This window comes from Thamnophis elegans, chromosome 12 (genome assembly GCF_009769535.1).
Source record: "Thamnophis elegans isolate rThaEle1 chromosome 12, rThaEle1.pri, whole genome shotgun sequence".
In the NCBI taxonomy this organism is placed as follows: Eukaryota; Metazoa; Chordata; class Lepidosauria; order Squamata; family Colubridae; genus Thamnophis; species Thamnophis elegans.
The window spans coordinates 34122527-34149431 of NC_045552.1; the positions used below are offsets into that span (position 1 = coordinate 34122527).

General features: G+C 41.3%; 1 protein-coding gene across 2 annotated transcripts in view; it reads left to right on the plus strand.

The window, feature by feature from the left end:
* Nucleotides 1-26905, plus strand: part of LOC116515685 (vascular endothelial growth factor receptor kdr-like) — a 210198-nt gene that overhangs the window by 96864 nt on the left and 86429 nt on the right. For both annotated transcript variants that reach the window (XM_032227845.1, XM_032227846.1), the window contains exons 5-9: nt 4155-4317; nt 4781-4917; nt 5752-5917; nt 7525-7645; nt 10739-10911. In XM_032227845.1, coding sequence (XP_032083736.1) covers nt 4155-4317; nt 4781-4917; nt 5752-5917; nt 7525-7645; nt 10739-10911 — 760 coding nt within the window. The remainder of the gene's footprint in view (nt 1-4154; nt 4318-4780; nt 4918-5751; nt 5918-7524; nt 7646-10738; nt 10912-26905) is intronic.

Genomic DNA, 26905 nt, shown 5'->3' on the forward strand with positions numbered 1-26905 from the left:
TCTCTAATTTGCTGGTTCCAAGTCTGAACCGAGTCCATAAGCTCTTCTGACAATTCTTTATGAGCAGCAGATATCTCCTCCTTTATTTTAAAATTGTAAATTGTAAATTTAATGAATTTATATTTTAATTTCCATTGCAGCTGCATGATTTTTTAAAGCCTCGGCTAAGGCCACGCTTAGTTCTTTTTGCAGTATTTCTCTGGTCAAAGGCTCCCCTGCAGGAGTAGGAAAACCTGGGGGGGGGAGTAGTGACTGTAATTTAGTCCCAGGAACCAGAGAATTACCAGCACTTTTTGATGCATTAGGGAGGCAAGTTTCTGCTGCTTAGAAGCCATTGCAGATTTAATCTTCTCCACCCAATTACTAAATCCAGGCAAGCCGCTTGTCCAGCAATTACTATTTTGTTTGGTAATAAATCACTTCTATTTTACTGATCTTTAAATGTTCTGAGCTCCATAGAAATCTATGTCTTCCGAGCCTGACCCCTCCTACAAAGCTGTTCGGCACCATTTTCTGTGTATTTCTAGCAAGTAAATTGTCAAAAGGAATTCTTTAAAAAATGGAGTTAAAGACTTATACATACAATTAGATGTTCACCAGTATCAGTTCTGCCCGTTTTGAAATCAGTAATAAATCAGTCTTTGAGCTGAGGGTGGACGTGTGCCTTCGTTCTGCAAAAAAGGCAGAAGAGATCCTTGACGCAGAGAATCTACTATGTTACAGGGCGGCTCCCACGTCCCACCCCAGATTTATGTTCTGGGGGGTTAAATGGAGCACTGCCCACACATAGCTTGCTCGCCTTCTTCTCCTTTGCCCGAAGAAGAGGTAATCAAACTGTCAAACAGTTGATGGATACTGTTTAGACAGCTTAACGCAGCCAATGATCCGGAGCTGTTAAAAACAACAACCCCCTCAGGCCCCCGCCCAAACCAGAAGTTTACACTATTGTTTAGCCTGGAAGAGAAAAGATTTGTGAGACTAAAAAACAAACTTTTGTGACTACACAATGTTTTAAAAGAAGTGCTTCATGCTGCCTTCTTAATATCACTTTCTCCTTGCCTGATTGTTCTCCTGCAGCTTCAAGGCCCTGACTTCTAATCCAAGTCCCCTTCAAGCTGCAGCCAACATAGGAGAACGGATAGCTTGGCTTAACATGAAGCACTGTCCCATGTTGCCTTTTCCAGGGTGAAAGAAGGGGATTATATAGGACACAAGTTGGAAGAACAGTGGCCAGTAATGGGGACATCCATAGTTTTGGGGCAGCAATGATTGTACGTACAGGAGACAAAGTTTGTAATAGCGCATGAAGGATAAGTTAGGATGGAGGAAGACCTTGGAAGTGAGAAGTGAAGCATGCCAAACTACAGAGGTACATAGCAGGATTCCAGATATGTTTGTTGTTCCAGCCCAAATCAGCTGGGACAGGAAACTGGCTGATAGCCCTTCGTGTTGAGGAGGAGCTAATGATCTGCTTTTTGTTCCAGGAACATAGAATGCTTGTCTATCTAGGCAAGATTTTGCAGGATGCAGTTGTGAACTGTGTACAAGAACCATACACACGCAAGCTGTAGTTCACGGCAGATTGGCATCCTGGAAAAGGAAATAACAATTGTTACACTAAGCCAGGGCTCTTCAAGCTTGACAACTTTAAGACTTGTGGGCTTCAACTACCAGGACTAAGCACTAAGCTAAAATAATGGTTTACAAATCAGAGAGGTTAGGTTCTAATGATTAACTTGAAGACTGACTAGTGTTTGTTCACCATGCCACCAATCAGAATCAATTAGGATGATGAAGATAGTTCAGATATCTACTATGCAGGTCCATCCAGAAGTTCCTTCTCTTGTCCCTTTTTGCTATTAAAAAAAACCTGTCTCACTATTGCTTGGCTGCTTTAAATTTATATTTTTGCTTAGCTATGTGGCATATGCCTTTAAAACTCTCTCTTGAAATAAGGCACGATGCCCAAAATAAGTAATATAAATTCAGATCATAGAAAGCTAGCTTATCATGCACTTAACCTTGTTAAGAAAATTATGACTTGCTTAATTATTCCCTATTTCTGGGTGTTGGGGTATATTGATCCAGAAACTAGCCATGTGGTTGGATTTGTGCAACACGTAGGGCTAAAATGGGATTGGTTAGTTCAGTGTTTCTCAACCTTGGCCACTTTAAGATGGGTGGACTTCAATTCCCAGAATTCTCCAGTTAGCCATGCTGACTGTAGAATTCTGGCAATTGAAGTCCATCTGTCTTAAACACTGGGTTAGTTTATGGTTATGATGTATTGGACAAACAGAGCCACTAGATTTTATCCATTAATTAGTATAATTCAGTGTTCTTGACTTGACTGGCAGCAATCCAGAATCAATCCAGAATCTCAGGCAGAATCTCTGAGGTTGTATTTGAAGATGACAGTGATTGAACTGGAGAACTACAATGAGTGATTTATTGCACCTTAAGTGAAGAAATAGTGATAAGAGATGGATCTCAACAGATCTGAACTCATATCAAGTACAAAAGGCCAGGTCCACATCTGAAGGTCCAATTAAACTGATTTATTGCTACTCATGCCTATGCATAGCAATATTCTCAACTAATGGTTAACACTTGTAGGATCTAATCTGGGTCGGTCACTGGGACTAGAGGACTAGTCTTCCAAACTTTTGGATTCATGCTGGAGCCCATGAAGGCAATCTGGTAAAGACAAGTTCTTTGAGGATGGGCTCCATCATGAGTCCAAAAGCTCAGAAGACTAAACCTCTGGTTCCAGTGATCGAGCCTGATTGGATTCTGCAACATTATCCTGGGACACATATATTTGCCTTCATTCATGCGTTAGCACTTGGAACTAGATAAGAGTCAATGAAATTCAAGGGAAGTTGGACTCTTTTGGCTACATAGGGATTCTAGACTGAGCCTGTCAGCCTCTGTTTTGCTACTTGCTTTCGGCTGCCATTGAAACAGGGAGGGGGGCATTGTTTGTGGGTGGGGAAGTGTCAGCACTGGAGAGACTGAATAAAGAGAGGTGTTCTCACCATCTACTGCGCATGCTGCAGATAAAGGATTTGCCGCCCAGACCAACTGTCCAGCATACCAGCCTGATGATGTTTTTTGAAGATGTCTCTCACATGACACCTGTGGGGTGTACTGATTGGACTATGGACTAAGGTTACCAGAGGGAGGGGGTTGGGTCACATATTGATATCTATGATTACGTGTCCTTTTGCCTCAGACCTTGCTTTGCTTAGCTACTATCTACTTATGACCAGTAAAAGTACTCTTAATTCTGCAAAATAGAGTTGAGGGGTTTCTTTCTTGGTTACTGAGTCAAGCAGCCTTGACAGAGCCCTCTTTTAACTCTGCCATCAGATTCAGCCCTTCCTTCTCCTACAAGTAGAGATTTTGCAACATCCTATCTTTGGGAAGATGATGTTCTGACCTTGCCAGAAATGGTCTGAAACATTCCACTTCAATTGCCGAATGGAGTTTGAAATTGCCCATTTTGAGGGTGGGTCATTTCTAGTAAGTCTGTGAGAGGTGCATCTGATGTCTAAACATTTTCAGGAAATTTCAGGAAGAGAGTCTTAGAATGGCTCTCTCAAGATCAGAACACCATCTTCCCAAAGATGGGACATTTATTGTTTGGGACATTTCAAGATCCAAACAGTTTGAATGCTTCTTAATTATATCTACTGTAGCTATCAACTATCCAATTGGTCAATCCAGAAAAATAAAGTCTTATACTTTTTCCAAGAGTATAAACTTTACTGAATAAACCACATTGGCGCAGAAGAAGCAAAACCAGCTCTGGGATTCCCGTGCAAAGGAACACATAGTTCATTCCTCCTTTCCCCACAGGCCACCCACAGTCCATTACATCCACCAATCACTTCTGTTCATTTTGTTATTGGAACCAGCCAACCACACTGGGACATCTGCTGGGGGTGTCCTTGAAGGGGGGAGCAATGTCTCTCACGAACTGAGGATGCTTGGATGCCATTTCCCCCACCTTTGCATTCCAACCCACTATCGGTCTATTCTTTGTCAAGTTGCGAGAGAAGGGGAATGTAGGTGAAAATGGGAGTCAGTCTTGTCAGTAGCTTTATCTCAGACAAAAGGTATTATCTTTGTATTTGCTTTTTCTTCTTTAGCATCAATCTCCTGAGCCTCTCACCTATGAGAGGAAGGAATGGGACCCAAAGAAAGGATTCACGATCACTTCACCCTCCATTGAGTTCTTCAGTAAAATGATCAAATGTGTTGCTACAGTTAACGAGGCACAATATGAGACATATTACTTGACTCAGAAAGTGGGTGAGTGGATGAATGCTTTTGCCTTTCTGGACATAATTTTCCATTGCTGGACTACCAGTAGTCCTCGACTTATGACCACAATTGAGCCCAAAATTGATGTCACTAGGTAACACATTTGTTAAGTGAGTTTTGCTTCCTTTTACCATTTTTCTCATCACATTTGTTAAGTGAATCACTGCAGTTGCTAAATAGTTACAACCAACAGAAATATGAATGTGAATGCAAATCACATGACTATGGGGATGCTGTAATGGTCAAAAGTGTGAAAATGGTCATAAGTCACTTCAATGTCACTGTAAGTTCAAATGATACAAAATAAACCATTGTAAGTCGAGGACTGCTTATATATTCTGCACTAGGTCTGATTTCGGTTATGGAAAACAAATGGATTTTCCTGTTTGCCCATATAAAAACAATGTTGCTGGAGGAGATGCTTGATCACTGACTTTTTTATTTTGTTTAGAGGTGCGAGTTTGGGATGTGGTTGTGAAAGCAACTCCCAAAAAACTCTTGGTTGGAGAAACCCTTAACTTGGAATGCAAAGGGCAGACGTACTGGAATGGACGGTTACAGTTTCTATGGAAATTTCCAGGAAAAAGGGTGAGTCGTTCCAGTGGGTCTCTTAGTTGAGGGAAGACCTTGGTCTGCTCCAAGCGTGTTTCTCTTTTCTGAAGATCTGTTTCCTTAGTTCTTCAGAAAAGGATCTGCTGAACATTGCTTAGCTTTCTTAAATAACCATCCAATTGTCCTTGGTTGATCAAGGAGCTTTAACCCTTGACTTATGAGCACGATTGAGTCACAAATTTGAGACATTTTACCCCTTCATTGCCCAAGGGTTTAGGACCACCCTTGCCCCAGTTGTTAAGTGAATTACTGCAGTTGTTAAGTGAATCCAGCTTCTCCATTGAGTTTGCTTGTCAGAAGGTTGCAAAAGTTTGTACACAACACTTTAAAGGATGTGATCTCTTTTTGAAACCAGAAAAGAAAATTACTCCTGAAATACCTCATGATATTGTCTTTTAAACATTAAAACAAAAAGAAGGGAACCCCTAGTCATCTTTTAAAACTCTTAGCACCAGCACTTAGACTTATATATCACTTCATATTGCTTGACAGCCCTCTCTAAGCGGTTTACAGAGTCAGCATCCTGCCTCAAACAATGTGGGTCCTCATTTTACTAACTTCAGAAGGATGGACAGATGAGTTAACTTTGAGCCGATCAAGATCGAACTGCTGGCAGTTGGCAGAGTCAGCCTGCAATACTGCATTGCATGACCACTGTGCTTCCAAAGGCTCATTAGGATCCCATCAATCCTACCATACACACATCTAGAAAAAGATACCACAATATTCCCCTTTATAGTTTTTAATTTGAGGGCTTTTAAACTGAACTCGGTGGTAATTTTTCTATGCCTCTCTCTTGTTCTCTTCCAGGAACTAACAGCAGGAAAGAATTTTGACCAGAGTGTCTCCATGTACAAATGCTCTAGTAATGTGACTATCACAAATGTCACAATGGAAGACAAAGGACATTACATATGCAAAGTGTTCAATATGGGCGAAGGAGGTGTAGAAGTCAATACTACGGTCACAATACTCAGTAAGAAGGACCACAAAAATGGGAAAGCCAAGGTGTCAAAAGAGATGCAGTCAGAACATGCCACTTTTCTGCCAGCTGATATATTGATAGGCTGCTTGTACTCTCATTTTAGAAGACCCTTCCTTGCTGATAAGACCCTCGCAGAACCAACATAGCTCCCTCCTCAATCCTTTCAACTCGTGGATGACTTAAAATACTCATTCATCACCAGAGGCACCAGACTCAGCATGTCATACTCCCCTGGCTCACTTAACTTACCCTGAAGTTGTTTGCTTGACATTGAGTGGTGTTTTTTTTTAAAACAAATACAGTATTGTCAGCATTGGTGGATAAAAATAAGTGGCTTAATTTTCCACCAACTTCTCCATTGCTTATATCAGTGTTTCTCACCTTAGTAACCAAGCTGGCTGGAGAATTCTGGGAGTTGAAGTCCATACAGCTTAAAGTTACCAAGGCTGAGTAACTCTCGTGGAACTGCTTCCTCTGTGGTTTAGAGTCACCAAGCTACCCTTCTTTTCAGACTCCAGTCTAGTCGGGATCCATCCAGGGAAAATAGCATACAATATTCCAGAATTATGCCTATGTATCTCTTGAAAGTACAGGTGGTCCTTGACTTACAACCACAGTTGAGCCCAAAATTTCTGTTGCTAAGTGAGACATTTTGTCAAGTGAGTTTTGCTTCCTTTTACGACCTTTCTTGCTACAATTGTTAAATGAAGCACTGACGTTAAGTTAGTAACATGGTTATTAAGTAAATCTGGCTTCTCCATTGACTTTGCTTGTCAAAAGGTCATAAAAAGTGATCACGTGACCCTGGGACACTGCGACCATCATAAATATGAATCAATTGCCAAGGGTCTGAATTTTGATCATGTGACATTGCTGCAACGGTCATAAATGTGAAAATGACCATGTCACTTTTTTCAGTGCTGTTGTAACTTTGAACAGTCACAAAATGAACTGTTGTAAGTTGAGGACTACCCGATCACCCAAGGAATGATAAATCTTTTCATTCTTATAGTATCTTCAAGAAATTCCAGAAACGTGTCCTAATGTATTGTCACTTTGAAAAATCTCTTGTTCACAGCTGAAATCAAAGAGAAACTAGCCTTCCTTGTCATGGGCCATCTGTTCCTGTGCGTTGTTGATATAGTTTAATAATTACCCAATTGTGGGACAGGGAAAAATGGATTGTGTGCTATGAAAAAAATCCCATTAATTCAAGAGTTAAAATAAATACTATGCAGAAAAGATACTGCTTGCATATTATTATTGCCTTCACCAGCTTTCACTTAGAATGAGTGTTTCTAAAATGTCCCTGTTGCTTTCATACATTGGATCTTCTTCACAATTGTCTGCAGATCAAACTGTACCTCAGAGTCAAATTATTAAAATTTCACCACACATATGAAAAATAAATACCACATGCTTTAAATTTGTAACCGTGGCCACTCTGTTTCTTGTTTTTTTCCCATTTCACATCTGCCTGGTTTTTTTTCTGATTTGTTATCTTTTGCACATGTTATTTTGATGTCCAGAAAAAAAAATCTGATGCTTTTGAAAGTAAACTAGCAATTAACTCTTATTCTTTCTCTCATTTATTGAAGAAGAAGCTTTCATTAATTTTGTCAAAAAGAGGCAAAACTTGTATTATGAGGCCAATGCAGGACAAAAAGTACTGAAGCTGGCTTGGAAAGTTGATGCTTTCCCTCCCCCTGATGTGACTTGGTAAGGACTAAGATGCAGCAAAATTATATTTGGGAAAGTGGTATAATTGCAATTGTTCCTCCTCCTCCTCCTCCTCCTCCTCCTCCCTCCCTCCCTCCCTCCCTCACTTCCTAATTTGTATATAATTTCCTCTAATGTTACCTATGAGGAAGGTTGCCCTGAGACCTAATAATTAAATAAAGGTTTCAACCTGCATTTTCTCGGTCCAATCTTTAAGCAATAACTCAAGGGTGTTCAGTAGGTAACTTCATAGCAAAATCTACCTGCCAATACAAGACACACATTCACACATTTGGGTGCCAGAGGATTCCATGTTTCTTCTTGAGTTTACTTTATTGTTTCATGAGGCTGATGTTCACGAGGTCATTTGTTGCCTTCCTTTTGTTCCCATGCTATTCTTTTACAGTCCTTTCTCTCTGGCTGCATTTGCTTCCTGACCTAAGATGGTTCTTCTGGAGGAGTGTCCTGCATAAGACTTCTTCCCTTGGAATGGAATAGGGATACAAATAAATCAATAAACCTGCAGACTATAAATCAGTAAAAGACAAGATAGGCATGGAAACTCTTTTGTCTTAGATTGCTTAGAACTATGTTCAGTGCAAGGACCCAATGACTCATCTCAACCATTTCACAAAATGTTCTTCTCCTTTGCAAAACATTTTAGAAGCAGTTTCTTTTCCATCACATGAAATGTGCATGGCTGCATCGTGGAAGAAATCTGTTTGGCAGACTGCGCCATTTCTATGTGAACTCTTCACTACTTAGAAAACAGTTTCCAGGAACTAATGTTCTATAGTCCATTTTTACGGCTGTAGGTTTTCATTCAATCTGTTAGCCATTTTGTGTACAGGTAGCCCTCAACTTACAATTGTTCAATAACAATGGTTCAAAGTTACAGTGGGAGTGAAGAATGTAGCTTATGGCTAGTTTTGACACTTATGACCATCTCAGGTGTCCCCATAGTCATGTGATCAAAATTTGTGCACTTGTCAACTGGCATGTATTTGCAATGGTTGTGGCATCCCAGGGTTATGTGATTGCCATTTGCCACCTTCCCAGCCAGACATTGGGGGAAGCCAGATTTGTTTAATGACCACATGATTCTCTTAACAATCGCCTTTCTTAGCATAGAAAATCCTGGTTCCAATTGAGGTCATAAGCATAGGACTATCAGTACCACAGAGATATAAAGAAATAACTGCAACCAAGCCATTTTATCATGCCTTTGTAAGGCTGCACTTGGAGTATTGCATCCAGTTTTGGTGATCACATTAGAAAAAAGATATTTGAGAGACTAGGAAGAGTGCAGAGAAGAGCAACCAAGAGAATTAGGGGTCTGGAGACTAAAACATATGAAGAACAGTCACAGGGATTGGCCATGGCTAGTCTAGTGAAAAGAAGGACTACATGATACCACTGTTCCAATATTTAAGGGGCTGCCACAAAGAAGAGGGTTTTTCTTTTGCCAAAGCACTAGAAGGCAAGACAAAAAACAATGAAAGGAAACTAATCAAGGAGGGAAGCCACCTAGAACTAAGGAGAAAATACCTGACAGAACAATCAACCAATGGAATGGTTTGCTTCCAGAAGTTGTGGTGCCCCCATCACTGAAAGCTCTTAAGAAGAGACTGGACAGCCACTTGACTGGAATGGTACAGAGTCTCCTGCTTGTGCAGGGGGTTGGACTAGACTAGAAGATCTCCAAGGTTCCTTCCAACTCTGTTTTTCTATATCCAAACTCCAGGCCTTATCTCCCTAAAAACAGAGTTCTGAGTTTGATAGAACCAACAGAGAAAGTGACTGAGGAACCAGATTTAGGATTTTCAGGAAGAAATTCCCTAGCTCTCTTCCATGCCTGTAGCAGACCCACAAAATGGTGACATCTCCCGAGTCCTGCAACTAACACTAATCATTGCCTCCCCCTCTCCAACTCTTCAACTCCAAGGATGGAAAAAAAGTTTTTAAAAACCTCTTTTCCGCTCAATTGCCAGCCCAGTTTTCAATCCCTGCCAAAGGAGCAGGAAGAGAAATGGATTATGCTGTAACTTTAATATGTTTCTCTTCCCTATTCATCCCCCCACTGCAAATAACACGGTGGTTTAACTCTTAATAGATTTATTTCAGTCTCTGATTTCAGTTCTCTAATTCTTCGATGTCTTCAAGCATGTCCATAGTGCATAGCCAAGAAGACAAGCTGGCAGCTGAGTCACATGTAGGGTGCAAATCTATGAGACTATCACAGCCACCATCTTAATATATTGGACCAAAGCCACTCAGACTTTTTGCTAAAACTTATGTTTGTTTGTTTGTTTCCAGCCTTTATTATTTTTACAAATAACTCAGGGTGGCCAATCCTCACAACTTCTTCCTCCTATTTTCCCACAACAGCAACCTTGTGAGGTAGGTTGGGCTGAGCGGGAGGAATTGGCCCAAAATCACCCAGCTGGCTTTCGTGCCTAAGGCAGGACTAGAACTCACTGTCTCCTGATTTCTAGCTTGGTGCATTAACTACTACACCAATCCGACTCTCTTATATCGCAATAGAACATGCAAACTTTAATGCTTTGTATTTGAGCCCCAACTTTTGTTGCTAAGCAAGACAGTTGTTAACTGAGTTTTGCTCTATTTTATAAAATTTCTTGCCACAATTGTTAAATGAATTGCTGCATTTGTTAAGTTAGTAATATGGTTGTTAAGTGAAATTGTCTTCCTCATTGACTTTGCCTGTCATGTGACTCCAGGACACTGCGACCCCAATAAATGTGAGTCATTTGCCAAGCAGCCAAATTTTGATCACGTGATGGTGGGGAAGCGCCAATGGTAATTAGGGTGAAAAAATGGTTTTAGGTAACTCTTTCAGTCCTGTTGTAAGTTTCCACGGTCACTAAACAAATGGTTGTAAGTCAAGGACTATCTGTACTGATAATTTACTGTGGGATGAGTCCAATTCGTGGATGAGTAGGGAACATTCCACTTGGGCAGAGAGTCCTAGCTCTAAATTAAAATTTAAAAATTAAATTAGCTCCGAAACATGATGCCTTCTATTCCTTTGTCTCGGCTGTTTTTCACTCTCGTTTTTTCTGGTCCAAATAGGTACAAAGATGGGCAGCTGCTCAAGGCCAATGACTGCTATGACTTAGATCCTGAGAGGTACAGGATCGTCATCAGGGATGTGAGACCGAAGCATGCTGGGAACTTCACCCTGTATTTGAGCAACCCCAAGCATGGTCTCTATAAAAATCTCACCATCCAACTTGTTGTCCTTGGTAAGTTTCTGGCTTCTTCCGCTTCTCTTGGGGTGCAAGGCCAGACAGAGGGTGAAGAAGAAGGGCCACCCATTGAGTTGGCCTATGGACCGAGAACAAATAGTCAAGGTTGATACTGTAATGGTTGGTACTATAAGGTCATTTACTTCTATCGTTATTTCTACCACAATTGCCACTCTTACCATTGCTATTCTAGCACCAGGCTGGATCAACAACAAAATTCAGATCATGGCAAAAATAGCATCCAGTTAATAGCCTATGATGCTGTCACAGCAAAAAGGACATTTGAAGGACCATCTGTGATGGGAATAGAAGAAATGGAGTGATTTGGAAATAGAAAGTTGCTCACATTAGCAACTCCATTCCTGACCTTTCAAAATTTTCCTCCAAATGTGCATCTAGACAGATTGTATGGATGATTTCTGCAAAGACATTATCCAACTATTCCTCAAAGACAGAATTCCATCCAGTAGAGACAGTAGAGCTACTTCTGGAAAGAGCCTAGAAAGGATTAAGGGGACCATGCTGTCTTCCAATACTTGAAGGGCTATTACAGAGAAAAGAGGATTGACTTGCTCTCCAAAGAACTAGAGGGCAGGAGAAGGTGTAATGGGTAGAAGATCATTAAAGAGAGACCCAACCCAAAACTAAGGATAAATTGTCTGACAGTGCAACCAATTAATCAATGGAACAGCTTGCCTCCTGGAGTTGTGGGTGCTCCATCACTGGAGATTTTCAAAAATAGACTGGACAACCATTGACCGGGATGGTATCTGCCTTGAGCAGGGGGTTGGACTAGAAGATCTCTGAGGTCCTTTCCAGCCCTATGAGTCTATGCTTTATGAGTTCCCACTTGAGGCTTTCCTTATATTTTCATGGAAGCACCAGGAGATGTGTGGGCTTCAGATGGCTGGTGAGAGGATTGTGAGATTAAAGTTGTTCACTTCAACTCTGCCTTGACCATGTAATCTCTCTGAAGTGCTGGAACAACAGAATCCTGTCCTGAGGATTTTGCTAACTTTCTCTTTCGTTCAAAAGCTATTTAGAGTAATATTCTTTTTTTTATCAAGAGATGAGATGATGAATCAGTCCAGTTTCTCTGTTACAATTTCCAACCAGGCATCTCTGTGAGTAGAACCAGGGCATTTGCCTGGGGTTTAGTAAACATCAAGATGGAACCCACATATTGTGATTTAAATCCTCCAAATGCAATTAAAAAGAATCCCAGGTTTCAATTCCAAGAGCCGGGGGGGGGGCATTTAAACTTTTTTGCAGACACCTCAGATGCCAATAAAGCCAGAGCAGTTAATCACTGACAAAGAATTCAAGAAATGCAAAAAATATGTCAGTTTGTGTGCTTGCACTTGCATGTGGGAAAACACAGAGAGAGAGAGAGAAAGAGAGAGAGAGAGAGAGAGAGAGAGAGAGAGAGAGAGAGAGAGAGAGAGAGAGAGAGAGAGAGAGAGAGATGGGTGTGTAAAACAATTCATCAATTGATACATTGATGAAATTGGCAGCTGCAGTAGACTGCTGGTGCTTAAATATGAGCCAAGATCACATGAAGGGTTAGTACTGCAATATTGCATCCAGATTTGGTTGCCGCAACATAAAAAATATGCTGAAACTCTGGAAAGGGTTCAGAGACGACCAGCAAAGATGATTAGGGGGCTGGAGCCTGAAACATATGAAGAACGGTTGCAGGAACTGGGTCTGTCTAGTCTAGTGGAAAGAAGGACTAGGAGAGACATGATAACGCTGTTCCAATATTTGAGGGGCTGCCACAAAGAAGAGAGGGCGTGTCAGTCTAGTTTTCAAAGCACCTGAAGGCAGGACAAGAAGCAATAGATGCAAACTAAATCAAGGAGAGAATCATCCTAGAACTAAGGATAAATTTCCTGACAGTAAGAACAACCAATGGAAGGACTTGCCTTCAGAAATTGTGGGTGCTCCAACACTGGTTGTTTTTAAGATGAGATTGGACAACCATTTGTCTGAAATGATATAGGACAGGGATTTCAAACTCAAGGCCCGTGGGCCGAATCCAGCCTGTGCTTAGATTTGGCTCATGGCGGTGCCCTGGAAACAGTGAAGGACTGGCCTGCGGTGCCTCTGCCAGTGAAAATGGAGCTTGGGGGGGGGGGCACCCACAGCCCTCTTGAGCTCCATTTTCACTGGCAGAAGGTTGCAGGAGGCCATCGTATCTGAAAATGGAACTTTGGAGCTCATTTTCGCTGGCAGATCGCTCAGGTCACCACATCGAGTTGGCCATGCCCACCCCGGCTGCCCAAAGTCAAACACAACCCTGATGCAGCCCTGAATGAAATTGCGTTTGACATCCCTGATATAGGGATTCCTGCCTGAGCAGGGGATTGGACTAGAAGACCTCAAAGGTCCCTTCCAACTCTGTTATTCTGTTAGTCTGTTAAATGAATACACTTAGTGCTCAGCAACAACAGCTTTTTGTACAGTGTTCTTATGTGAAAGAGTATGTGTGTGTTTTGAAATTTAATAATCAAATCTGACCAGCTAGTAGGCAAGGAAACCCATCTGATTGGCTGCAAGACCAATTTAGGCAACATAACAGTTGCTTGGATCAATGGCATTTACAGTGCGGTTAATGTAAGCTCTCTAATGCAAATGCATATCACAATCATTGCTTGTTTGTTTTGCATTAGAATAAGACTGTTCCTAAATAACAGGACCAACAAAACAAGCTTGGCATGGAACTCCAGCAGCTAACACAAACATTGGTTGTGTGTTGCCTCGGGTCCAGCCAGCCCAGCAGCCTTAATGATTTTGTCAGCTTGCCGCTTCCAAATTTGCGTGCAATTTCACACACAAGTACTCCCTATTGTTCCTCTGTCATGCATCAGCCTGGCAGGGTAAATTAATTGGGGAACCATTATTGCAATTATTGTAAAGATGTCACTTATCAAAAACATGACTGGCTCAAGGAATGCTGATAACGTGCACTGTGGAGAAATATCCCTTTGCAAATAGGACAAGTGAGAGATAATAAAGAACAGATGTTTCATTTTTGGTAGCAGATTATTCTTTTTAAAAAAAACCTTCCTGCATGTAACAAAAAAATGCCTAGAAATCATTTGTTTTTCTGCCAAAGATTTGACTGGCTTTAATATAAATGAATAAGGAGATAGGGAGTTCTATGTCAGAGTGATAGAAAATCAGTTTTATTAGATGATTATTTATTAGGATTGTTACTATTAATGGTTAGCACATGGCTGAACTTCAACAATTGCCATATATTTAACTTTCCCTCCTTGTCAGCACACACTCAGTTTTCTAAGCACCAGTGGTTGTTAATTCTGTAAAACGCACATCAATTCTATGATAGGAATAATTAGGAAGGGACTGAAAATCAAATTGCCACTTGATTAATGCCCTGATATAAACCTATGACTTCTTGGGGTGAACCAATCAAGATGTAAACAAATCCACTATCTCTGTATTATTATTATACAATTGTATCAAGCGGCCAGTTGTTTCACCGGATTTAGCATTGGTTACTAGTTGGGCCCACCCAGGGATCTAGGACGTCGTAACGTATTTCCGTAATATGCGTGCAGATCCAAGCAGTGCGGCTTTTTGCATTTGACTGATGGTGATTTTATCAATTTTTAACTGTTTTAAATGTAATTCCAGTGCTTTTGGAGTAGCACCCAGTGTGCCAATTACCACTGGAATTACCACTGCTGGTTTGTGCCATAGAAATAGAATTTCTATTGAAATAGAATTTCAATTTTTAAGTCCTGGTATTTTGCAATTTTTTCATGTTCCTTCTCGGCGACCCTGCTATCACCTGGTATTGTGATGTCTATGATTGTGACCTTATTTTTTTCAACCAGTGTGATGTCTGGTGTATTATGCGCCAGTATTTTGTCCGTTTGTATACGGAAATCCCACAAGATCTTGACCATCTGATTTTTGGTGACTTTTTCAGGCTGATGTTCCCACCCGTTTGTTGCTGTCTTAATATTATAATTTTTGCACAAATTCCAATGGATTATTTGTGCTACTGAATTGTGCCGCAATTTATAGTCAGTCTGCACAAATTTTTTACAGCAGCTGAGTATGTGATCAACAGTTTCATCAGCTTCTTTGCAAAGTCTGCATTTGGCATCATCAGAGGATTTTTCAATTTTGAAAAATGGCATTTGTGTAGATAGCTTGTTCTTGCGCAGCCAGGATTAGTGACTCTGTTTCTTTCTTTAATGTACCTGTTGTTAACTATAACCAAGTTTGTTCACTGTCCACTTTATCTTTTATTTTTTCCAGAAATTGGCCATGCAGTGCTTTGTTCTGCCAACTCTCCATTCTTGATTTTATCACATCTTTTCTGTATTCTTGTTTCGTCTGTTGGGCCTTCAGTAGATTTTTGTTCTTTACTTCGATTAATAGATGTTCTTGACTTTCTTTTAAATAATCAGCCAGTGCATGTTTTTCTTCTTCAACTGTTTGCTTCACTTGTAATAATCCTCTGCCACCTGATTTTCGGGGCAGATATAGTCTATCAGTATCACCACGTGGATGTAAACTGTAGTGCATTGTCATTAGTTTCCTGGTTTTTCGGTCGAAAATGTCCAAATCAGCTTGTGTCCAGTTAACTATACCAGCTGTGTATCTTATAACTGGTATTGCCCAGGTATTTATGGCCTTGATTGTATTTCCACCATTCAATTTAGATTTCAAAATTTTCCTAACTCTGTTGGTGTACTCTCGCCTGACAATAGTTTTTACTTCTCCATGCTTGATGTTATCCAACTGCAGAATGCCTAAGTATTTGTAGGCTTCATTTTCATTGCATTTAATTACTTGGCCATTGGGCATTTCAATTCCCTCACATGTAGTGATTTTTCCCCTTTTTATGGATACAGTGGTGCATTTTTCCATGCCAAACTGCACTGAAATATCGGTGCTGAATACTCGGACTGTGTTTGTCAATGATTGGATTTCTATTTCTGACTTTCCATAGAGTTTCAAATCATCCATATATAGTAAATGCAAAAATTTTTCAGCTTCTTTAGCTGCTTGGTAGTCTAATTTCATTTTTTTTTTAAGATTACTGATAGTGGGATCATTGCGATGATGAAGAGAAGAGGTGAAAGTGAATCACCCTGGAAAATTCCTCACTTGATATTAACCATTCCGTAGATCTCATTCCCTACTGCCAACTCAGTTCTCCATTGTTTCATCGCCTTTTCAGTAAAGGATGTAATATTTTTGCTAATGCCAGTTGTTTCTAAGCATTTTATGATCCAACTATGTGGCAGTGAGTCAAATGCCTTTTTGTAATCAATCCAGACCATATTCAAGTTCGTTTTTATGTTCTTACAATTTTCTAATATCATTTTATCAATTAGGAGCTGATCTTTTGTACCCCTGGTCCTTCTTTTGTTGCTTTTTTGCTCTACTGGCAAGATGTTGTTTGTTTCCAAATAATCCATCATGTTATCTGCAATAATGCCTGTGAGTAATTTGAAGGTTGTTGGCAAGCATGTTATTGATCTGTAGTTTTCAGGTGTTGTTCCTTTAGTTGCATCTTTCGGAATCAAGTATGTTTTTCCAGTTGTCAACCGTTCATCAATTTGGCTCTTTTGTAAAATTTCATTCAGTTGCCTGGCCAATATTGCATGTAAACTGGTCAGATATTTGAGCCAGAAACCATGTAATTGGTCCTTTCCAGGTGATGTCCAATTCTTTACCTTTTTTACTCGATTTTTGACCATCTCAGTTGTTATTTCTAATACTTGCATTTGTTTGTTGCCAATGCTTTTCTCAAAGTCATGTATCCACTTTGCTTCCTTATTGTAGTCCTTTGCATTTTCCCACAATTCTTTCCAGAATTCAACTGTAGCCTGCTTTTCTGGTTTTTCACTTTTGGTATCACCATTCACATTAAGACTTTGATAAAAGCGCCGTTGGTCTGATCAAAATTGCTGATTTTGTTTATATTGGATGATTCATGCCTCATATTGACCTCGTATTCCTCTCGGAGCAGTGGAATTGTGATCTTGGTCTGAGGGGTAGCAAGATCTTGCCCCTGTCATGGTCAGACCACTACCTATTGAGGCTTGACTTTCGGAGACCAAACCCCCACTGTAGGGAGGAGGAACCGACCAGGTGGTTCCGCCCCAGGCGACTTATGGACCCTTCGGGGTTCCAGACGGAGCTTGGGGTTATTCCTGATACTCTCGCCCGCAGTTCGGCGGAGACTCTGGTTGCTGCCTGGGATCTGGCAGCGGCGGAGTCTCTTAACCGGATTGCGCCTCTACGGCCGCTCCGAGGCAGTGGATCCCGGAAGGCTCCTTGGTTTACTGAGGAACTCCGGGAGATGAAGCACCGAAGGAGACGCCTAGAGCACCTATGGAGGTCCAGCAAATCCGAATCGAGCCGAGCATTTTTGACAACCTGCACCAGAGATTACGTTCGGGCAATCAGGACGGCTAAGAAAACACACATTGCCTCTCTGGTTGCGTCTGCTGAGTCGCGCCCAGCCGCCGTGTTTAGGATAACCCGTTCCCTCCTAAATAGGAGGGATACGGGCGATCCGCTGCAGGGCAGGGCTGAGGACTACGTCCAATTTCTCGCAGACAAGGTTGCTCGGCTCCGGGCGGACCTGGACTCCAATCCCGCAGTACCAGCCGAGGCACTAAGGGATGATCTGGTAAGTCATCGCTGGATTGAGTTTCAGGCTGTTGCCCCTGAGGATGTGGACAAGGCCATGAGAGCTGTAGGTGCCTCCACATGTGTGCTGGACCCGTGCCCTTCCTGGCTGGTTGTAAACAGCAGGGAGGTGACACGAGGCTGGATCCAGGAGGTTGTTACCGCCTCACTTCGGGAGGGGATCTTTCCCCCCGCTTTAAAGACAGCGGTGGTGAGACCCCTCCTGAAGAAACCATCCTTGGATCCAGCTGTTTTAAATAACTATCGTCCAGTCCCCAACCTCCCCTTTGTGGGGAAGGTTGTTGAGAAGGTGGTGGCCTTTCAGCTCCAGCGGTCCTTGGAGGAAGCCAGCTATCTCGATCCGTTCCAGTCTGGCTTCAGACCTGGCTGCAGCACAGAAACCGCTTTGGTCGCGTTGACCGATGATCTCTGGAGAGCCAGGGATGGAGGCCACGCCTCCATCCTAGTGCTCCTTGACCTCTCGGCGGCTTTCGATACCATCGACCATGGTATCCTTCTGCGACGACTGTGGGAGGTGGGGGTGGGAGGCGCTGTTTTACAGTGGTTCTCCTCTTACCTCTCGGACAGGTCGCAGTTGGTGTTAGTTGGGGAGCAGAGATCGACCCCTAGGCCCCTAACATGTGGGGTGCCTCAGGGTTCGGTCCTGTCCCCCCTTCTTTTCAACATCTACATGAAACCGCTGGGTGAGATCATTTGACGGCACGGGATAAAGTACCATCAATATGCGGACGATACTCAATTGTATCTGTTCGCCCCGTGCCAACTCAACGAAGCGATGGATGTGATGATCCAGGGGCTGGATGCTGTTAAAGACTGGATGGGGGTCAACAAGCTTGTGCTCAATCCAGAAAAGACTGAGTGGCTGCTGTGTTTCCCTCCCAAAAATTGGCCAAGTACTCCATCTCTCAGGCTGGGGGGTCAAATTATACGCCCCTCAGACAGGGTTCGCAACTTGGGAGTCCTCCTGGACCCACAGCTGACCTTCGAACACCATTTGTCAGCTGTGACCAGGGGGGCATTTGCCCAGGTTCGCCTGGTACACCAGTTGCGTCCCTACCTGAACCGGGAGGCCCTCACAACAGTCACTCGTGCCCTTGTGACCTCTAGGCTGGAATATTGCAATGTGCTCTACATGGGGCTGCCCTTGAAGAGCATTCGGTGACTCCAGCTAGTCCAGAACGCGGCCGCACGAGCGATAGTGGGTGCACCTCGGTTCACCCACTAACACCTATCCTCCGCAAGCTGCGCTGGCTACCTGTTGATCTCCGGGTGCGCTTCAAGGTGCTACTTATCACCTATAAAGCCCTTCATGGTAGTGGGCCTGGGTACTTGAGAGACCGCCTACTGCCAATTACCTCCACTAGACCGATTCGATCGCATCGATTAGGCCTCCTCCGAATCCCATCTTCTAGCCAGTGCAAACTGGCAACTACCCGGAGGAGGGCCTTCTCGGTGGCTGCTCCGTCCCTTTGGAACGAACTCCCCGTGGAGATTCGGACCCTCACCACCCTCCAATCCTTCCGCGCTGCTGTAAAGATCTGGCTGTCCCGGCTGGCCTGGGGTTAAGATTATAGCCCCACTCAAATGTTGTTGCGTTTTTTCTCTTTTAATATGCTGTATTGTTTACTGTTTGTTGTTTCCCCCCTCCCTTTTGAATTGTGAGCCGCCCTGAGTCCCCTTAGGGAAAAGGGCGGCATACAAATAAAGGCAAAAGTAAAAAAAAAAAAAAAAGTAAATATCTTTAAAATTTTTTAGCTGTTGCTGTTATCTGCTGTTTTACAATCTCTACAGCTTCATTGATGTTTCTTGTATCCAATCTATATCTTCTGATTAGCCGATCTATGATTTCGTTGTTTTTAAGCCGTTGCTCATGCATGTTCTTTAAGTTACTAGCATCTGCCCTTAATTTTTTGACTTTTTGTTCTAATCGGATTTTCCACTTTGGCTTTGATGCTTTTTCTGTTGTGTGACTAGGTACTTTGATTTTAATGCCTAGTTCATTAGTGATATTACAGCTGCGCTGTACATTAACTGGTTCGTTTCCAAGATGGATCCCGATTCAATTGTTGAAAACACTGCATTAACCATTTTCATGATAGGGGCCAAAATTTTCTTAGGCACAGTTTTTAGTGATGGTAAACGTTGCCTTTCCTCATTAAGCAGAAAATGCTCCATGATCTTATCCTTCAATTCTTTTTGGTTTTGAGTTAGTTCATCAGTTGGTTCAGTGATAACTGGTTCTAGTGGTGGTGGTGTTATTTCCTCCCCGAGAGCTTCTTCTGGGAGTTCTACTATAATGTCTTTAGTTGTGTCTTGAATATCAGTTATTTCCACTTGTGATATTGTTTTTTTTGGTTTTGCAATTTGCCTGAAATTCCTCAAGTTCAACTTCACTGAACACTTTATTCCATATAATAAATCACCTTTGATCTGCTAGTCGTTGTTCACTAACATTTGAATCTGGATATTGTTGTTTCCATAATTCATACATTCGCTTTAAATAACCTCTTTTTTCTGGCTCTGAGTTGTAGTAACAGGCCATTATGGCACGGTTTTCATCTGCACTATATTTTTGTCGTTTTGTTGGCTGGTCCATTTGTAGCCCACTTGTCGACGGATGTCCAGGGACCCCAACATCCACCGCGGCCCTTGTTAACCCACGCGACGACCAATGCGGTATAAAATTTTTATTCGTTTCTTTCACCATATTGTATGGGTTGGCGGGGTTTTTTTATGGGGCCAGGTTGCCAACCTGATCCCAACCCTCCTCCTTTCTCATCTGGGCTTGGGACCGGCAACAGCAGAGTTGTTGTTGTTGTTGTTGTTGTTGTTGTTATATTTCATGGTCCAACTAGATATTGGCAATGCCTCCTTCTTAGGGCTGAGAGAAAGTAACTGGACCAAGGTCACCCAGTCAGCTTCATGGGTGGGTCTAGAATTTACAGCCTCCTGGTTTCTAGCCTGATGCCTTCACCACTGTATCAAAGGGACTCCCTTGGTAGAACCATCCTCTTCAAATTGTTCCACTCAACTTTAAAGCCATCAAAAGTAAGTAGCCAACAAGGCAGCTTGTGACCATGAACCCCAGAGGTTAATTCTGTGCTTGAGAAAGAATGTTTGTCCTACAGCTCCTTCCAGTTAGCTTCATTGGATGAGCCTTATTATTATAATGATAATTTGATCATTGTCCAAAGTCTCATTATCTTATATAGCAAAAGCTGACATAGACTGATTGCAGTTACATACAATAAAGTAGAAATTAATTGTTTCTGTATGCTAACTGCCAGAAACAATTTCATACATACTTCAAGGGCCATCAATTTAAAATATCATGCAAATGATATTTACAAATATTGTGCAAATATCATGTTAAGATGTCCAGTCTATAAACCGTGCATGTTTGCAGGTAAGATGAGCAAGACTTAATCAGGGTATCCAAGAAAGTTTGCCAATAGGGCCAAACAAATTTACCTCCAGTTTAGTGCAGCCTTAGAAAGCAGGAGACTTTGAGTTTTGTTCTCACCTTGGGCATGAAGTCACTTACTGATGGCCTTGGGCCAGTCCTTCTTTCTCAGCCCTGGGAAGGTGGCAGTGATGTATCCCTTCTGAAAACTTGCAAAGAAAATTGCAAGGATGTGTCCGGGCAGTTGCCAAGAGTCAACACTAACTCAGAAACATCTAATAATTTATTTTAGCAGCTCAGGAACAAGCTTTGTCAACTCATTGCAAGAAAGTTATAATTCATCATTTAACGAACAAGAGTAAATGTCACTTTTGTAGTGAAAAGGATGAAATAATTGACCATCTGATTAATGGCTGAAGCAAAATTTCCCAAACTGACAATAATCATCAAATTGAGAACGTTTTGGAAATGAGAAGGTTAAGATCTTATAGCAACAGCAGTAGCACTTAGACTTAAATACTACTTCACGATGCTTTACAGTCCTTTCTAAGTGGTTTATAGAGTCAGCTTTTTGCCCCCAACAATCTGACTCCTCATTTTACCAACCTTGGAAGGATGGAAGGCTGAGTCAACCTTGAGTCCATCAGGATCAAACTCTTGGCTGTGGGCAGAGTTTGCCTGCAATACTGAATTCTAACTAAGTTTTTGTAGATTACCCATAATGATAATAATAAAAATGCCAAATCCAGTCTAAACATTTGGCTGACCTTGTGACAAATAGATAACAGTAATATTGTTATTATTGAACAATATTTCATCACGATATTTTTACTATTGATGAATAATTGAGAGAAGTAGGTATTACTAGTCTAAGATAATTAAGGAGATATCCAACCTAGAAGTAAGGAGAAACTTCCTAACAGGGAGGACAACCAACCAGTGGAACTGCTTGCCTCCAGAAGTTGTGGGTTATCTCCAACACTGGAGACTTTAAGAAGAGGCTGGACAGCCATTTGTCTGGAATAATATAGGGTCTCCTGCTCAAGCAGAGGAATGGACTAGAAGACCTCTAAGGTTTTTTCCAAGCCTATTATTCTATGTTCTATATATGTGGATAAAAAAATGCCGAATTCAGTCTAAACATGTAGCTGGTTGTGCGACTAATCAGAAAAATAGCAGAATAACAGGAGAGGTCCCACCATTTTGACCATTCCGGATCCACGACAGCAAGGGTTAAGGTTACAAATAGATTAGCATTAGGAAGAGGGTTGGAAGTTGCTAGAGACATGGTGACTTGTGAAAGAAAAGAAGTAAATTTAAAGAAGGACGTGTAGGGCTGAAACTCCAGAATGTGCTGCCCTGTTCAAACTTGATCAAACCTAGAGAGGATCTGAGGGCAGATCCAGGTGAACCTCTTGTCATCAGAAGATTCCAGCAATGTCTTTCCCACTTAACTTCTGGGCCCTTGCAAGCATTAAATTGCAAGGATTATTCCTCACATGTAAGAAGCTTTCTGCCTGGGCCACCCATACTCCCAGCCTGCTTTGGAGACTGATGGTATTTAATCTGGCAAGAGCACTTCTGTTGGTTTTCTGTAGAGACCTCATGAAGCTCCAAGAGGTAACCCATCAGTTGGGGGCGGGGTATTCTTCCTTTACATATTTGCACATCAAGAGCCTCCAAGAAGTTGGTGGTTTGCAATGTTTGTGTTTTCTTGGAGGAGATTTCTGTTGAGAGCCAGAGCTCCATGGCGCAAATGTCTTGAAGCATTTTGGAGGGGGGGGAGAGCAAAAGGTGATCTTAACAAACAGCTGGCGACTACACAGCCTGGGGAGTCAAGAATGAGAAACGTGGGAGAACATAATTATTCCGGGCCAGAGTACAAAGCAAGTACAGGGGATTTAGAAACTACTTACAGTGAAGCAAGGAAATTTTTCCTTCTCACCCTAAAACAAATAAACTGAAATATTATAAAGATCTTTCCAGGGACTTTTTATGCCGCAACAGCATTTCTGACAAAGCTGTCTGGAAAATTTATTAGGCCATTTTATGAAATGATACAAACTGGTTTTAGCTATTCAGTGGCCTTTTCCAGTTCTTAGGATTGGCTCTAACAAAACACAACGTTTGCCCCTAAACATCACAAATTTTGTCAGAATGGAAGGGAACAGAAAACTCTGTTTGGCCAAGTGTGATTAGACACAAGGAATTTGTCTCAGTGTACATACAAGCAACAAGTGATAAATCATGATCATAAAATACAATCATCATAAATCATAATACAATACTCAGTGATAGTCATAAGATACTAAATAAAAGCAATCAACATAAATCATGATACAAACTGCAAAGTGTTAGTTAGTCATAAGATGTTAGATGATCATTCTTAGACAGTTTTGAAATTTTTAGCCTTCTTCAACCTCCTGATAGGAGGCAATGAACAAGCAACAACTAGCATTTCACAGCTAATGTTATAACATCTGGTAATTACAGGGACAAATTCATTTCTCAGCCCAGAAACAACCCTTTGGAGAGATATAGCAGCTAGCTTGATTTTTGTTTTTAAAAAATTGATCTTAGATTTTCTAATAGCAAGGTTTAGCTATTTGGCTGAATGAGGAGACAATACACAATTGGCATCCAAAGCATGAGATATGAGTGGCCAAATGACTTTGAATTTTTTCCTTAAATTTTCTTTAGCTCCAATTAACTCCTTGCCTAAGTTTAGCATGATTTTTAAAATTATCTTTTCATTGAGCAATTCTTTTCCTTGTTGGAATTTCTCCAGTGGTCATTTAGGATTATTAACTTCTGCAATGGTCAATAAAGATTATTATTTGAATTTAATGAAACTGAATTGGCTGAATTTCAATCTATATCCAATATGCTAAGAGAGTAAATGAAAAAATTATGTTTGGTGAACAGCAGGAACTTTTCCTGGTACAAGTAGTCCCCCACTTACGACCACAATTGAGGCTAGAATTTCTGTCACTAAGTGAGACATTTGTTAAATGAGTTTTGCCACATTTTATTACCTTGCTTCCCACAGTTGTTAAGTGAATCACTGTTGTTACACTAGTAACACTGTTGTAAAGTGAATCTGGCTTTCCCATTGACTGCTTGTCAAAGGGTCGCAAAAGGGATCACATGACTCCAGAACATTGCGACCGTCATAAACATGAGTCAGTTGTCAATTACGTTTGAATTTTAATCACGTGACCACGGAGATGCTACAGCGGTCATAAGTGTGAAAAACAGTCATGTCATTTTTTTCCAGTTCTGTTGTAACTTTGAAGGGTCACTAAATGAACTGTTGTAAGTCAAGGACTACCTGTACTTACGTCTCCCTGAAAATAAAAGAAAGAGGGAAAAGGTAAGATTTGCCCATATTTAACAAGGCTTACAGTCTCAACAGAAAAAAGGATAACACATTGGTATCTCAGTACTCGTCATTAATTGGTTCTGAGATGCAATGAGGACCAAACAGATTTTTCCCATAAGGAACAATGTAATGAACCTAGAGGCAACCAACACCAACAAGCTCTAGCTTGTACATTGAGTATCAAACGAAGTATGAGTACCAGGACATCAAAACACATTGAATACCAAATGTGATGTGTTTCCAAGCAGTTGAGTACCAAGGGACCATTGTATTTATCCACCCCTCATAAAACAACCTAAAACCATCAGGGTGCAATCTTATGGTTTCACAGAAGAGTTCTCACATACTGAAGCATATGAAGTTATGCTAGGTGAAAGTTTAGTTTGTTCTATAATTTTTACAAGATTCTGTACTTAAGTGTTATTATTTTAATCATCAGAGTTACTGCTATCCAGATTGTCCTTGACCTACAAAATAGTGACTGTTTCGAGTGACAATGGCACTGAAAAAAAAGTTACTTAGAAATGGTCACCCCATTTACAACTGTCATAGCATTTCCATGATCACATGATCAGAATTCTGGGGCTTGGCAACTGACTTGTACTTATGACAGTTGCAGGTTTGTATGATCACCATTTGCAATTTTGCCAGCCGACTTCTGACAAGCAGTTAGTGGGGGAAGCTGTATGCACTTAACAACCATGAGATTCAAGTGTAGTGCTTTGCTTAATAACCGTGGGGAAAAGGTGGTAAAATTGGACACGACTCACTTAAGAACAGCCTTGCTTGGCAATGGAAATTCAGAATAACTGAATAAAAGAGTTGTAAGGGAGCTTGGAGGTCTTCTAGTCCAACCCCCTGCTTAGGCAGAAAACCCTATACTATTTCAGACAAATGGTTATCCAATCTCTTCTTAAAAACTTCCAGTGTTGGATCATTCACAACTTCTGGAGGCAAGTCATTCCACTGGTTAATTGTTCTCACTGTTAGGAAGTTTCTCCTTAATTCCAGGTTGCTTCTCTCCTTGATTAGTTTCCATCCATTGCTTCTTGTCCTTCCTTCTAGTGCTTTGGAGAATAGGTGGACCTCCTGAAATGTGTAGCATTGTACCTGAAAGCGAACTTCCCAGCTAAACCTGCAAAAGGCTAATGTCTCCTGATTTAGGGAACCCACACACCCATCTTGAGCACTCTTTTCAGTTCTACTTGCATGCTTTGCAACCAATACAACTCACCTAGGAGCATGTAGATGCTGTATGTATTTCATAGTCTCAGGTTGGAGAATGAGCATGGATCCTATGCCAAAGGCATCATAACAGTTGTGCATTCTGTTTTCAGTTGGGATCAGAAGTTGAGGACTACTTGTACTGTTTAAGATAAATGTTGAAGTGGTCATTATAGGCCATGGGCCTTCTAATGTTTTCTCTCTTAACGGGTCCCCTTTGTTATTTTCAATTGTTAGGTGTGCTGCAAAGTTGAAACTAAATTGGTCATGTGCAGATTTGATCAATAGAGTGCCAAAATTCCCCTTGAAACGTGGCAGTTGTTTTGGGGAGTTGCCAATTTCTGGTCCCAAACTATGTTTCTGTTGAATCTTCACTTTTCCTGGTCTGTCATGATTAAATTTAATCAAACTCTGATGTAATTTAATTTACTTTGCATTGGGAAGGAATTACAAACCAGAAGAACAGCAAACAATATTCTTTCTTACTTCCATCCTACATTTGGAATCCAGCATCTCTATTTCAGAGTTGTCTCTTTTTAACGACTTCCATTGTAAAAGCTTTAATCTATATTAGGCGTGAGGATCTGTAGTGATGTGAAGCTTCAGACAATATTAATTGCTGTTATAGTTAGGATTTCTTTGGCTTAAGATAATTTCCTGAGAGAGCAGAATATATCAAGGCAAGAAGAATTTAGGGTTCTGGTAGTTATTTTAAGATTAAACTAAAAAAAGAAATCCCCAATACAGGGGTATATATTTTTGCAAATGATGCTCTGCTTAAATAGAGTTAGGAAATGCCATGCCAATTTTCTTTAACCATGCAAATTATTCACATAGTGAAATTTGTCCATTCCCCAGGCTTTAAAAGTAACAAGAGCCAGTGACAATCTGGGTCCTCATTTTACCAACCTGGGAAGGATGGAAGACTGAGTCAACCTTTTAGTTAACATTACTTTTTTACCAGAAGGCAAAAAATTTACCTGGAGAATTCTGAGAGTTGAATTTCATAGAACATAAAATTACATGGCTGGAAGTGACCTTCAAGATCTTCTAGTCCAACCCCCTTCTCAAGCAGGAGACTCTAAGAACAGTGATTAGAATGCAGCATTGCAGGCTAATTCTGCTGTTTGCCATCAGTTCGATCCTGACTGCCTCAAAGGTGACGCAGCCTTCCATCCTTCCAAAATCGGCAAAATGAGGACCCAGATTGTTGGGGCAAGATGCTTAAACTGTTTAGAGAGGGCTGTCAAGCACTGTGAAGCAGTATATAAATCTAAGTG